This window comes from Notothenia coriiceps, unplaced genomic scaffold (assembly GCF_000735185.1).
Source record: "Notothenia coriiceps isolate Sejong01 unplaced genomic scaffold, NC01 NC01_scaffold00034548, whole genome shotgun sequence".
NCBI classification, from domain to species: domain Eukaryota; kingdom Metazoa; phylum Chordata; class Actinopteri; order Perciformes; family Nototheniidae; genus Notothenia; species Notothenia coriiceps.
The window spans coordinates 168,541-184,056 of record NW_011367249.1 but is presented as its reverse complement, the minus strand read 5'-3'; the positions used below and the strand labels follow the sequence as shown (position 1 = coordinate 184,056).

The 15,516-nt window shown below is 41.5% G+C and overlaps 2 protein-coding genes across 2 annotated transcripts in view; both read left to right on the top strand.

Moving 5' to 3' along the window:
• Positions 1–15,516, top strand: part of smtnb (smoothelin b) — a 245,106-nt gene that overhangs the window by 122,570 nt on the left and 107,020 nt on the right. The window lies entirely within an intron of this gene.
• The window catches only part of LOC104962313 (membrane-associated phosphatidylinositol transfer protein 2), a 63,101-nt gene that overhangs the window by 22,197 nt on the left and 25,388 nt on the right, over positions 1–15,516 (top strand). Inside the window, exons 2-9 of the mRNA XM_010790745.1 lie at positions 280–522; positions 5,367–5,581; positions 7,305–7,426; positions 7,883–8,116; positions 8,615–8,950; positions 12,095–12,190; positions 14,695–14,799; positions 14,881–14,945. Of these exons, the coding sequence (XP_010789047.1) occupies positions 445–522; positions 5,367–5,581; positions 7,305–7,426; positions 7,883–8,116; positions 8,615–8,950; positions 12,095–12,190; positions 14,695–14,799; positions 14,881–14,945 (1,251 nt within the window). The 5' untranslated portion in view covers positions 280–444. The remainder of the gene's footprint in view (positions 1–279; positions 523–5,366; positions 5,582–7,304; positions 7,427–7,882; positions 8,117–8,614; positions 8,951–12,094; positions 12,191–14,694; positions 14,800–14,880; positions 14,946–15,516) is intronic.

The following is a 15,516-nucleotide window of genomic DNA, read 5'->3' as shown; positions in this document are numbered from 1 at the left end:
CTTCTTCATCTGAGTGTGAGACACAAGGATTTATCTATGTCCTCGGTTATGTGTAGAGGAATTTCTCAGCTTCTGGAATGTTGTCTGTGTGTTGTTATCTTTTGCTTGTGAGGAATGTTTTATGTTGCTGGTTTAGAGTGAGGTTGATGAAGACTTGTTTCATGAGCTGTTAACTTTTTTACTGATTTAACACTGCTACCTGGATGCCTGAAGGCATTTCATTAAATTCTCATTCACAGCTTACTTACCTCGTGCTTTTATTTGTGTCTTCCTTCACAGGAACCGTCAATGTGGTCTTCAGCTGGTGATTTGACAAGTCACCTATAGGATCCCCTCCGAGTCTCTCCTGTCTCCTCTCCCCCTCCCTTCCCTCTGCCCCTCCCTCCCCCCTTCCCTTGTCAATCTTCTCCCCGATCCCTCTATCCCCCTCCTCCAAAATTCACCATGCTTATCAAGGAGTACCGCATCCCCATGCCCATGAGTGTGGAGGAGTACCGCATCGCTCAGCTCTACATGATCCAGGTGAGGTCACAACCCTAAATATATCACTTTTTTTACCCACACACCTGGCAATTAAACCAGTTCACAAAAACAAAGCAGTGGGAGGGGAGAGAACTTAACGGGGAGTGAGATAGCAGCATGCACAATTATGAAATGAGTGGTCACACGGTCTTGCGTCAGTGTAATGGAACAAAGAGGGCTTGTGTGCTGATAGATTAACTAATTTAAACTCTCTGAGCCTGGTTGTTTCCACATACGTTTCTCCAGGAGACGGGGTCGATGCACTTTTGCTTTCACTGCCATCTCGTTGCACACACATCCGTCAGTGATGGAGATGGATATACTGCCTTGTCTATGACAGTCAGTTTCATTTGTCTTAGCAGGGCCCTTAGCTGGAGACTGGGAGTCTGTGTAAGCGCTTTAAGGTTTACAGCTCCAAGCAGGAACGGGTGATTTATACAGCTTTAGTTATCCTGTGTGGTGACATATTTTCTCTTCATATGACATGTTTAAGTGGAGGAAGATTTATTTAACTCAGTGGTACAGCCAGGTGCACTGTGAGCACAACAGTACACAGCAGAGGCATGGAGAGCAGTCACGGGGTCACACATACCTGTGTCAAATCAGATTATGTCACAAATCCTAAAACCGCTAATGATTGTTTGAAACCCACATGTTTTCAAATATCAACACAAGGCAAAGAAACCTGAAACCTCCAGCACAGAGCGGAGTTCTGAGTGCAGAGTGAGAGAGTTGCATTAGCATAGGGACAGTTTTGACAGTAACCACAATAGATTGTGCCGTTTTGGATGCAAACCGGACCCTCGAGCTTATATCAAATTCTTCTAGATATTATTGTAGCATTACTTTTCACAACCACTAATGCTCTGTCAGCCAGTGCAAGTTACAGGTCATTATAAAAAAAAAGAGAATAGACCAGATGTCGAAACTCATTGCTCGCGAGCTCCGGGGCCAGTTGCAAATTGCTCAACGTAGCGTGCCGTGAGCAGCACTAGGCGTGGTGAAGCCAGATCCAGAATCTGTTGGAGAAAGAGAGAGTAAACATTCTTGTATCCTCCTTGCTGTGTTTTCTTTCAAATTTTTTATGTTAGGCAAATTATACATTATTGAAGAATATTTTTAACATACTAAAACATGTCTGGAGGGGCACTTTACATATTTATCGCTTTGAGGCCTATGCTTATCTTGGCACTAAGCATTCAGCAGTTGTGCTGGGATTTGAGTTGCATGGTTATGTAATCTGTATCACAAGGGGTGTAATGTTGTTTGAAGAGCAGGTTGAAGGTAAAGGCCTCTTTAATCCGGCGTTTCACATGGTTCAGTGTGTGTGTCTTGCTTCTTCAGTGATCTTGTGTCAAATGAGGCGTGCTTTCATGAGGAAATAAGATGCATTAGAAGTGAGTAAAATATCCATAGTGCAGTGTTATGTAAAAATCCTAAATCTGGAAATGTATGTTGGGTTAGGGAACGTCTCTTTACAGGCCATACAAAGCAACATATGCACTATGTTGTATCCAAGTTAAACCTTTAGGCCTTGCATAAGGAAGCCCCAGCATGCCTTCAAGCTGTTAAAGAGATGCCCCTCCTACAACTGTTTATCTTACACCCAAATTAATTATTGTTTATGTTGACAAAGAAGTCTAAAATAAATATCCACCCACTATTGTAACAATACTACAGTGCACGCTGCAGACAGCCTCTCCTTTTTCTCTCTATGAAAACCGGTTATATGTCAGTGTCTGAATATTAACCTCAAGCCGTAGTAACAGTTTATCCTTATGTAGACATTTCTCTGTCCTGTTTGCAAAAATGAAAATAATATTATATAATTAGGACATATTGTTCTCTTAAGGAATTTCAGACTTTTCAATTAACAAGTTTTCCTGGTGTTCTTCTTTTTATCCTCTCCCCCTGGTGTACAAAACAGACCGGTAATCCAGTTGAGCTGTAGATGGTAGAGAACATGACTCAGCAATCGTTCACTGGAGCAAGCAGGCGTTTCAAGGCGGCACAATCTGCTTCCAAAACTTCCACACACTTAATTGGCACATAAACTCAGGGTATTGAGGAGAGCTACTGATCACGTGAAACTGTAACTTTAACATTTCTTGTTTTGCATGCCAAAGTCACTGCAGATGCCCATGTGCATTCTCAAACATGTAATCAAATGATAGGGAGATAAATTGTTTCATTAGTGACCCATAGTTACCTTTCCCCCGGACCTCACCCTCTCCACACAGCCCTGTTGCTGCAAGGCTTCCGTCACCATGGCAACCGTGACATCATCAGCGTGCCGGTGGTCAGGTTTTGTTCGAGAGAGGGAGTGAATGAAAAGAGGAAATGGAGGATAAAAAGAGAGGTTGCGAAGGAGGGAGGGGGTGGAAGTAAAACAGAGAGAGAGAGAGAGAGAGCTGTATTTTGAGCAGAGAGGATTTTGCTGGCGTCTGTGGGTACCCTTCGCTTCATTGCTGTATGTTACCAGGGCAACTGCACCATGAAGGCCCGCCTGCCTGCGATCCATCCCCTGTGTAGAGATGTCACAGATGAAGTCCAGGCCTCAGGACAGCCTGGACATATCTGCAGCTCGGCCTCAGAGCCCCTTCTCTCCTCTCACTTCCTCTCCTCTGCCCTTACAGCGCCGCCTTCTTATCTGAGAGCTAATTGCAAATTCATTATCACCACATAGGGATTTGCGGAAAATGCATGAAGCGAACGCGGAATGTGTGAGAAATGAAATGAGAAGATCTCACTGTGTCTCAATCATCCCTCCATCATTCTGACTAAGCAACTGTATCTGTGGAGTGAAGTGCAAAGAAGCATCTCAAACAGGAAACACTCCTCACTTAGTTGACGCAAGAAGGGAACAAAATAACCAGGATGTGACTCCCGTCCTGTTAACGCTATGGGATCTAAACACATAACACATGATGGCTTTTATTTGGTTTGATGTCTGTTTAAAGAAAGGTGGGCGAGATGTGGCAAAGATTTAAGGGCATGACTTCACGTCACAACGCAGCGGCAGTTTGTCTTTGTGAACTGAGCCAAAAATGATTTTACAGTAGAGTGGTGTAGACGAGAGACAGTCGACGCTACCAGAGACTCTTAAAAACCATTACATCATTCTTTTCCCAACAGGTATAACACACACACACTGTTTTCATCAAGAATCTCAAATACATTTCAGTGTTAATTCTCTTTAAATCATATTATCTACTCCCGCTCTTCTCTTATTATTTACTACGGGAACGGCCGAGCCCTGCTCAATGTTTTTTAATCGTTCCCCCGCTGAACTGGAGAGAAGCATGCGTTACTCCAGGAGGGAGAAGAATAGACAACTGCGTTTGGCAGGCTGCTGTTACCCGTCAGCCGCAACCTAATTATAGAGACAGACAACAACAAAACACAATGATTTCCATTCTCCCCTTTACCTAGACGGCTGACCTAACATCAGGACATACTTTGAAAACATTTTGAACCGTCTGTATGCAATGAAAATAATTACATTTGGAAAACTCAACAGCAATAAATCTTGCCAAATATAATAATACTGGTACTCACAATATAGCACTGACCTTATTGTGAGTCTAATTGAAAGGCCAACTGTTAGTTATCTGTGCGAGTGGATAGACATGATTTATTGTGTTATTGGTATACTCTTTGGTTATCCGAATTCCTTTATTTGTCCCGCAGCGGAGACGTTTACAGTGACTGGCATAGCAGGTCAAAAGACATCCAATAATAAAGAGAAAGCTAATTTATGAAATATAGAGAACAAAAGCACACATTAGTAGTAATAGAATACAAATAAGTACACATCCATGGCTTAAAATGAGGAACGGCAATTAAAAAAAACTAAATGGCACAAGTAACTTGTACACATATTTTGTTTTAGATTTGTGTCTACACAGCTTGGTGCATTTTTTAAGCATTTCGCTCCATACAGTCAACTCAATTTGACATTTTATTCAAATTGTGTTTGGACGTTTGGTTCCTGTCTGGTGTTCTGATGTTGCCGTGGCGCCTGTGCTGTGTCTTCGGAGCAGTGTCTGGGCTGTTGAGAGCAGAGCGGGTGGCTAATGAATGACCTGTCAGAGGTAATGAGGTCCGGAGCGATGGATGCTTCATGGCTTCCTCCTCCCCACTCCACTGACTCACTGCCTCCATCGCCTCTCCCCCGTGGACAGACTGGAGGAATCTGTCTCCCTATTTACCCAGCGCTGCACTGCACTGTGTTCAGACTGAACAGCGACTGATGAAAGAAATACGAAAGATGAAACCTTCTGACATTTATGGTCCTCGCTCTTTGCTCCCTGTGATTTCCATACCGTCAGCACTTGGACTATGCCCAGCTGTCCAAGTATCCTTTTTTTCTGGTTTCATAACCACCACAAATCTTACACTTGCCATGTCACACATTCCTGTCTTTAAGGCTTTGAGTCACCTAGCTGTAGGTCTACTAAACTGCACGTGCAGGCTCCACCCAGCCTCTCTTCCTGTGTGCACCTGGAATGTAAATATGGGAAAGGTGTGGCTCCACGAGCTGGTTTTGGGCTTCCTGATTTGCAATTCATAGCTTGTAGATCTTTCAGGAAATCACATCTTGCGTCATGTTTTCATTTGCAAAAAGACACCATGTCCATTCATTTGTTTGTTTCAGTTCCTTTTTACACTTTGAATATAAGCGTAGAATATCTATTCACAAATTCAAAGAAACAATATGTCTAAAATATCTACAAACATCTAAACCGATGTTATTTATTTAGCTGAATTGTGTACTTATTATCCCAAATCCCCAATTATCCAAAAATCGGATGTTTTACTTGATTTCATTTTGCTTGTTACAGAAAAAGAGCCGAGAAGAGAGCTGTGGTGAGGGCAGCGGGGTGGAGATCCTGGAGAATAAACCCTACACAGATGGGCCGGGTGGGACGGGCCAGTACACCCACAAAGTTTACCACATTGGCATGCACATTCCCAGCTGGTTCCGCTCCATATTGCCCAAAGCAGCACTGAGGGTGGAAGAGGAGTCCTGGAACGCCTACCCTTACACCCGCACCAGGTGAGCTTTCAGGAACCCTCCACACACCTCTTCAAAGCCGGATTGAGAGAGCATTAAAACTCTGCCAACGCCAAGAAAATCTCTGTGCATGGGTGTCTGAATGCTGCAGCTGGTAGATTTACACACACATTTTAAGACATACTTTCACACAAAATGACCATATGTACATCAATTACTCATCCCATAATAATAATAATAATAATAATAATAATAATAATGCACTTTAATCCTCCCCTTGGGGAAATTACATTTTTCATTCTGTTGTTATTTCTGTAACCCACGCCAAGTCCTGGTGTCCTTTTGTTTTTCTTGGATGCCTCCACCTTGAACGAAAGTAAATCAAGTAAATGATTCCATGAGTCCACGTTTAACTACGGCAAAGCTATATCAAAACATCAGTTATCTCTCACACACTCGTGCAGTATAGTCAGCGTTTTCCTTATTCAGCTCGGAACGCCCTGAACTCGAGCCGAGGGCGTCCAAAAAAATAAATAATTAGAGAGAAGATCGAGTTTTTATCATTTGAAATGACGATAAGGAAAAAGGACATCCCTCTGTTGGAGGGGCAAAGGAGTCTGGTGGGATTATTTTCGTCGCCAGCAAAGCGCGTTCCTGTGACAAAAAAAACAAAACACCGCCGCATCTTCCAAGGACCATGCCAGGAGGGTTGTCCCTGCCGTCAGGGAGACGTAAAGAGATAGAATAAGGGACGGCGCATTTCAAAATTGTGTGTGTGTGTGTATACGTAAAGCGATAGTGTCGATAAGGGTCGGCTCAATTCAAAATTCAAGTCACGTCACGTCCCCCGGGGTGGACGCCCTCTCAGCCCTGGTCTGGCGGAAACACTGAGTATAGTCGAATTTGTATGCTCACTATTTCCTCAATACATGCATTTTCAGAACAAGCTTACAATATCACTATTCCACATAAACAGCTTGTTTTAAAAGTAAGTTTGAGCAGAAATGCATGTGTTTTGAAAGTAGCGAGCATACAAATGGATTAATGAGTCTGCGCAAGTTGTATGAGTGTTTAAAAACTCAAATATAGTTTTTGGGTGTTAAAAGTTGCCCCCATTTAGTTCAATTCATCTTGGCTTTTCTTTGTTCTGGATAATTCATTCAATGTAAAGGCATGCAAAAAAGGGGATACAATTAAAGCACGCTTACATTCAGTTTATCACATGTAAAATCCCCTGAGTGGTAAGAGGCTATGTGACACGAGTTCTACTGTAGCTGCTGTCGCTCAGTGAAATACAGATAGAGTAAAGACCTCAAGTTGTCTGAAGATTTCTAAAAAGACCTTCAGATTGCTGTGTGTGTCCAGCCTTGCTTACAGGCTGTTAGAAGTGGATGGCCCCCTCACTCTCAGGGTGTCAGTGTTTGTCTGTGATGGTTCAGACAAACACACCGACAGGAAGGTGCTGAACAGAGATGCACCCTTGACTATCGTGTCAGGATATTGATAGACTGCAAGTGCCTGTTGACACATCTATTCAAACAGTGACAGCTTTGCCTCAGATACAACAGATGGGCATGGCTCACACATTTCCTACCCTCAGCAGTGAGAGGGTGTTGGCACTCGTAAAAACATAGTCCTGATCTTGAGCCATTGAGATGAGAAGCAAGTGTCATAATCAAGGCAGCTATCAACCTATAATGTAATCAAGCCTTATTGGGACATTTGTTCTGTGTTTTAATTGATTATGTTGCCTCTGCTCTTTCAGATACACTTGCCCCTTTGTTGAGAAGTTCTCCATTGACATTGAGACCTACTACAAACCAGACACAGGCAACCAAGCCGATGTCTTCAACATGTCTGCAGTAGAAAGGAGGCAGAGGAGTATTGGTGAGACAGTTTGGTATTGATCCTGAGCCTTAACAATAACATAAACTCATATTTAAAAATATGAATTGATGTGTATCATGCTGCTTCAACTATCCACAAATAGCAATCTCAATATGTGTGCAGTATATCTATACTATAGAACCAGCAAAGCAAGTAATGACCTTTTCTTGCAATAGGTATCTAAGGTTAGTAATGGTAGATATAGTTTGATGATGTGTCTTTATATTGGTATTCCCATCAGGAGCATGTGAAGCCCACTTGTGGCAATGTACTGGTACTACAAATGTTTTTCTGAAGATACTCAAAGGACAGCCAGATTCTATTTAGATTGGAATTATTTATTCAGAACATTTCTTTAAGTTTTACTTCCCTATCTAGCAGAATGTGTAGCATAATTGAGGCAATATAACCAAAATACCAGTCTCCATTAATCATTTAGTTTTGTATCTTTGCCAGACCCAATTGACATAGTGACAGATCCCATCCCCCCCCATGAGTACAAAGCAGAGGAGGACACACGGCTCTACCACTCAGCCAAGACCCAGAGGGGTCCTCTGCTGGACGACTGGATAGAAGAGTACAACAACAACCCAGGGATGAGCCCCATCATGTGTGCCTACAAACTCTGCAAGGTGGAGTTTCGCTACTGGGGCATGCAGTCAAAGATCGAGCGCTTCATCCATGATGTTGGTGAGTATGCACGAGGGCTGCACCATTACTCAAATGTTAAGTGAACATAAAGTACAGTACTACTGTTTACGTTCCGTGCTCCACCTACAGAACATCTGTCATTCAAATAATCTTTCCTGAATGTTGTGGCTGTAGTCCAGAGTGGAATAATTGGGTAAAATGTTCTGGTACATTTTATTTTATATTTGGCTTCTATGAGATGCTCTTATTTTTAAATACATATATATTATGTTATATTATTATACTCCTTGGGAATGTTTCTTGACACACATTAGTGATACAGAGAGACAGAAAGAAGAATACATAACCAAACAAATAAAATAGTACAATTATAAAAGCTAAGACTTTGTAAAAATAATGACAATATTTACACAAAATATATTTGTGTAGGAAACTGAGTGCAGTGTAACGCCAGTATTTCACTGTTTGAATCTAAACGTTTGTATTACAAAAGAAAGAAAAAGCAGGTGTCTAATCTTCTCCGTCTCTTCTCCCCAGGACTGAGGAAGGTGATGGCGCGCGCCCACCGGCAGGCCTGGTGCTGGCAGGACGAGTGGTACGGTCTGACGATGGAGGACATCCGGCAGCTGGAGCTGGAGACACAGCTGGCCCTCGCCACCAAGATGGCCCAGTTCAGTCAGGCTGAGGAGGCCGCCGAGGCCAACGGGGGGGCGCCGTCTCCAGACAAAGAGCAGGAGGCTAAAGAGGCCATCAGCTCCATCGAAGCGGAGGAGGTGGTGGTGAGCTCAGGAGGAGAGACTCTGCAGCCCCGAGGCGTTCTCACCAAGCAGTGGTCCACTTCCTCCAGATCCTCCCGCTCATCCAAGAGAGGAGGTGAGGCCATCTTCTTTTCTCACTTCTGTGTGTGAGACTACACAGCCCTGAGACATTATCACATTTAAAATTACACCTCATCACACCTTTCATACGTTCAGTCTGCCACCCGACTCCTTTCCAACTTAAAGGTTGAGGTATGCTCACAACAAAGTCAAACAGTTCCTTAAGAAAAACACAGAAAGTTGTGATGTTTGAGTCCACGCTGGCAGCTGGTATGTGAAGAATTCAACAGGGTTAATCGTCTAATGTGTGAAAAGTAGCACTTTTTTTGTTTGTATGATTTGTTTTTTATGTGTCATTGTTCCATGTAGTAAATTGCTAATCCTCACAAAATTAGAACGTTTTTAGCTTCAAACACTCACTCTCCTATAAGCTTGAATTAATGCGTGTTACAATGGATTCCTATGGCAACATTTTTTGCTAGACTATATACAGTCTATTGTCTAAACTCTTAGCGCCATAAAAAAAGTGAATTGACATTAGTTGGGTTGATTGGTTCATCTTTTCCAAAAGACAGCAGATATTTTTAAAAGATATAAGCAGTCTAGTAAGAAATGCCATGGCAACCTGAACATTTCTCATTATTTTTCAAACGCTTAACTTTTACAATGGACAACCACATCTATTTTGTCTTCTGTGGTTCAGCTTGTATACACACTGAAGCTGCTCCCAAGCCCAATAAAGAGCTCTGATTCGTTGTTCAAACTCCTCAGGACTCGGGATCAGCTTCTTAGTTTGTAGTCTCTGCTCGTATGCCAAGCTTTGTTTTGGGTCCAGAACGTGATGTTTTTACTGTTTTGAATGATGCCTCCACATTTGCCGCACTATCCGACTTTCCTCTCCTCAACCCAGAACTCAGCGGATCCCACCTGGGTTATTTTTAGCAGCGACTTTTACATCACAAACCACATGACCGAATCACAGCCATCTCTAGTGTCACCCCTACCTCCCTGACTCTCATCCTCGTTTTACCCCTGTGCAAATACTCCAGGACTGTACTCTAGTGCACATTTTAGGTGCTTTTTGTTCTGGGTGTCAAACTCAATTTCATCTCGGGCCACATTCGCATTATGGTTGCACTTAAAGGGCCGGTTGTAACTTTAAGAGTATATAAAAATACATATATAAATATTGAATATATATAAAATAATGTATTATATTACATTATTGCCTCTGCATTGGATTATTATCGGATAGGGTAATCAGTTCATAATTAACTACGTCTGAAAGCAGAAGTCTNGTTTTTGATTTTTTTCTCCAGAATTTGGCTTTTCTTTTTAAATCATTTTGTGACATTCTCACTGAAGAGACTTGCAATTATTNAGCCTGGCTGTGAGTCTGAAAACAGAAAACTTAGATGTCTATATATAAGCTTCTGCAGTGACGTGCAGTGAGGTTCATGGCTGGTGAGGCACTGGCACTCAGTGCCAGTGCCTCACCAGCCATGAACCTCACTGCACGTCACTGCAGAAGCTTATATATAGACATCTAAGTTTTCTGTTTTCAGACTCACAGCCAGGCTGCAGGTCTGTCTGTGTCTGTGTCTGTGTCTGCGTGTGTGTGTGTGTGTGTGTGTGTGTGTGTGTGTGTGTGTGTGTGTGTGTGTGTGTGCGTGTGCGTGTGCGTGCGTGCGTGCGTGCGTGCGTGCGTGCTCGGGCTGGGTTTCGCTGTGTCTCGCTGTCTCGCAGACGGCCACTGGGCTCACAGGGAGGGTGGGGGGCAGGAGCTCCAACAAGCCGTTTAGGACAGAGAGTGAATACACATACTATACAGAGATGCTGTATGAGAAACCAATGTAAGTTTGGAACATTGCACANATATTCTTTGCAAGCTCTTGTGGGGCCGCATAAAATGAAGTCGCGAGCCGGATCTGGCCCCGGGGCCTTGAGTTTGACACCCCTGACCTAACATGTTACTCCATACTCCACTACATGTATTACATGACTCAGGTCAATTTAAAGATGCAGATAAATGATACAAAATATAATTCATAAATAATTGATCAAGTTTTATTACAGAATTNGCATATTTGAGATGCATTGTGGGACATGTAGTTTATAGGTGCTTCTGTAAATCGGTATGTAACCGTATAATAAACATAATATATTCTTTGCAAGCTCTTGTGGGGCCACATAAAATGAAGTCCCGGGCCTTGAGTTTGACACCCCTGACCTAACATGTTACTCCATACTCCACTACATGTATTACATAACTCAGGTCAATTTAAAGATGCAGATAAATGATACAAAATATAATTCATAAATAATTGATCAAGTTTTATTCCAGAATTTACTTTATTCCCTGGTGGAATTCACAAGCTACTCTAAACGATATATACTAACAAATAAAATAATGACGACATTTGAAATTCTATTTGAATACAAGATCCTTATTGACCAGCTTAAACCTTACAGTGATGGATAATTATTCATAACAATTATTATCATTTTTAGTATTGTTATATAGGCCGTTGCAGAAAAATGAGTGCTACTTTTTGTACTTTAAGTAAATGGTGATGCTAATGCACTTGTTTTTAATAAAAGACTATTTACTTTTAATAGATTTCTCCCTGCACCCTGACTCTCACCATCGCGCCTCGTTTCACCCCTGTGGTTCTCTCGGGCTATTTTTAGCAGCAGTGCTGACGTCACACACCAGAGGAGGCTGAGGCTCTTCGCAGTGACCCTCCTCTCCAACAATGCTGTTTCCTCCTGTGCGCTGACAGCCACAGCTGTGCCCCCCTCTCACCAGCCTACCCCTTACAGCGATACCCCCCCTACTTCCTCCACACCCATAATATATTCGGCATAGACTGAAGACATGTGATAGACACGGCCTTCTTTTAGGATTACCATTTTCCTCGACTGGCATTTGGTGGTTTTAGGGGTGTTTGTAGCTTGTCTGTGTTACAATGGGTCTCTTGTTTCACCCCCCCGACCACCAAAAAGTCCATCTGTGATGAGCTAATGTACCACTGAGACTGTTGCATGTTTATATAACACTGTGGGTGTGTGGGCTGGAGGAGATTGTGCAATGTTTTTTGTGTGTGTTTGAGTGAATGTGTTAAAAAGGAAAAGAGAGACTCTGAAACACATGTCCCAGAGTAACAGTGATTTTTTTTTTCTTCATGTGGTCTTTCAGTGAGCCCATCACGTCACAGCATCTCAGAGTGGAGGATGCAGAGCATAGCGCGAGACTCCGAAGACAGCTCGGACGAGGAGTTCTTCGACGCTTATGGTAACAACGGTTTTGATTTAGTTTTGGGGTCGATAGTTAGATCAGCAGCATTGTGCTTAATGTGTTCTGTTTTCAAAGAAGCTGCTTGTTTTCCCTCCTCTGACTCTGCATGCATCTCTTTAACCACAGATCAGTTCTTAAGCTTCCCAGATACCCAGCATGCTTTGGGGCTGCAGTTGAAATAGGTGGGTGTGGTGCGACACCCCTGCTCTCTGCCGGATGACACGGGCCGGGTGTCTCATCCTGACGTCCAGTTCAGAATCACAATCGTCCTTGCCCTGTGTTTCCCTCTCACCAACACACTCCCGTTTCTTCATCATCGTTCACACACACACACACACACACACACACACACACACACACACACACACACACACACACACACACACACACACACACACACACACACATTCCCTAACAGTTCATGATGCATTCAAACAATAAAAGCCCCCCCACCCCTACCAGTGTTTGTACAAACATGTAGTCATGATGATACAAGAATACAATCTGTGCTGTCGGTTATTATTGCTTCTGATTATGCTGCACATGTTTCGTTGAATACATTTCTGCTCATGTCTTTGTGAGTAACTGAAATTCAATCATTTGACTGAGTTGACATCTGATCATTTATTTTGCCTTCCAGTATTTGTGTTTGTTTGGATTGTTGGGGGCCTGAAGTTAAAGCACTTTACATTTGATCAAACGAGCATATATATAAAAGTCTGGACTAAAGTCATGACTGTGATAAATGAGTACATGTTTCCTATTTTAAAGTTGATGTATGGTCCTCTTCCTCCTGCAGTAATGCTATATTACACAACTTGTAAAGTAGGTTTATTTATTTGTTTTTAGTGCAAATGAATAAATGAAAGCTTCAGGAGTAGATGCCATATTCAGTGTGTCTGGTCTTCTGAAGCTTAGTACTTATACCCCAACAAATAAAGTGTCTGTTACAGTTACACATGTCATAATCAAACGGCTGCACAACTTTCAAGTCAAGCTGGCCTGTATTGTTATTTATTGATTATTGAAAGTGAATCCATTTAATGAAATAGAAATACCTCAATGCCTTCACACTTTATATCTTATCCAGTTTATAACCAGGTTGATATTCATGTTTTATAAATAAAACAAATGAATGGAGTGAGAAAATAAAAAGTCTTGTTGATCTGTGTACAGGCCGATATGTTTCATAGAAAGTCAAACATTTAATAACAGAAGTCGTCTGGCTGCAACCTGCTCCTCACAAAGCAAGTCTCTATGCAATAAAATGATTTCTATTTCTTTTGTGTTATTTATTTGTAGTATTTCTACAGTGGGAGTAAATAGCATTACATGACATTCATACATTCAGTTTCAGATTAGATTTTGAATCTATTAACACAGATTTAAGTTAACAGGAGGCTGGCTGCCTGTTTCTTTCGAAATGAAGCTACCGGCATTTAATTCAATAAAATATAAAATGATATCCTAAGCCTTTTTAATGAACACATGAATGGAGTGAATGGATAAAACAGTCCAGTCATATATTTGTGTAAATCTGAATTATAAACACTAGATTAAACTTCTGCTCGGTAGGTAATTGCTTAGAATAATGGAAAGGGGGGGGGTGCCAAAGATCGCAGGGGGGGCGCCAGGCCTCAGATGATTTGATGCCCAATATCATATTTAGACTTTTTTTTTCTTCCTTTTTATTATTCTTTTTTTTTTTACATATAATTGTAACGCAATACATGATTGTCACAACAAGCCTTGTCTATACATTACAATACAATATACAAAATTATTGATTAATTCATTTGAATAACAATTCAAGTTAGTAGCTATTAAAGGCATAAAAAGACAGAAATGTATAATTCTTTCTTTAATAGAAATGTTTCTCCTGCCCGTAAAGTGTCCAAACCGGCTTGTCTGGATAAGCACATTTTTAAAACAGTCATTGTCCATGCCCGTTTCAGATTATCTGTCACAGTTGCTCCGATCAGATTGGTCTCCTCCATTTTGTAGATTATTTAAGACTTTTGAATCCACATAAACACATTGGCAAAAGCAAAGTAGCATTTTTGAGACTCAAATGCTTGGGTGGGGGGGGGAAACTTCAAACAGGAGTCATTTGGGGGGGCTCTTGGGAAAAATGGTTGGGAACCCCTGGCTTAGAAGATACGTTTGTTTTTGAAACTTGCATTATGGTTATTAAACCACACCACTTCTGGGCCACTGACACCAAAATAACATGGGCTTACTTGCCATGGATAACCATCAGTGTTATACTTTATACATTAAGATACCCAGCGTAACTTTTATTTGCATTACATCAAATATTTATAAATATTTATTGATTTAATTAATAAAACACTAAAGCTTAGCAAATGTCCTGTACGTTGGTCCTCTGTTTAAAAGTCAAACTAAAAAGTCAATCGACCATGTTAACCCTGATAAATAAATGATACTGTTGGTGTACTGACAACGATTTGATGATGGTTTATGTTGTGTCGCCCCTGCAGAGGATCTGTCAGACAACGAAGACGCCCTGCCGAAGGAAATCACCAAGTGGAACTCCAACGACCTCATGGACAAGATTGACGCTGCAGACTCAGAGGAAACTCCTGGTACGATGAAGACCTCGTGCACTTCATCATGGGAAGTCACTCTGCCTTTGTATTAGATGTTAAGAATGTGTGTGTTTGCAGGTGAGCTGTTCAAGGAAATGACAGTGGATTATGAAAGAGCAACCAGTGAGGAAAGACTAGACGAGGTACGTGTGTCTGAAAAAACACCAAGCCACTAAACACAACCAGCAGAATCATCTCTGAAATAGATTTGCTGTTTTCAAATCCACAGAAAATGCCTTTCATCACCTGAAAGCTTCTGCTAAACTTGTATTAAACAGTAGTGGAAACTAACAAATACATATACTCCAGTATTGTAATTTAGTACAAGTTGAGATACCTTTTTCTGCTACCTAACACTAAATATTTTACTTTTAACTCCTCTACATGTTTTCCATAACTTAGGTTAATTTAAAGATTCAGATAAATTATACAAAATATTATTAACAAATACTTTACAGGTTAATCTCCCTTTCAGATTTACAGATTTATCTCGATTTCTTGGTGAAATTCCCACACTCTCCGAAGGATATATATTTAAAAAAACAATAAATGGACATAAAGACATAATTAATTAATACTTAAAGGTCCCATGTCATGCTTATCCGGTTTGGACCAATCTGCGGACTTCCTCACACACACACACACACACACACACACACACACACACACACACACACACAACACAACCTCAACACACAAAACACACACAACACA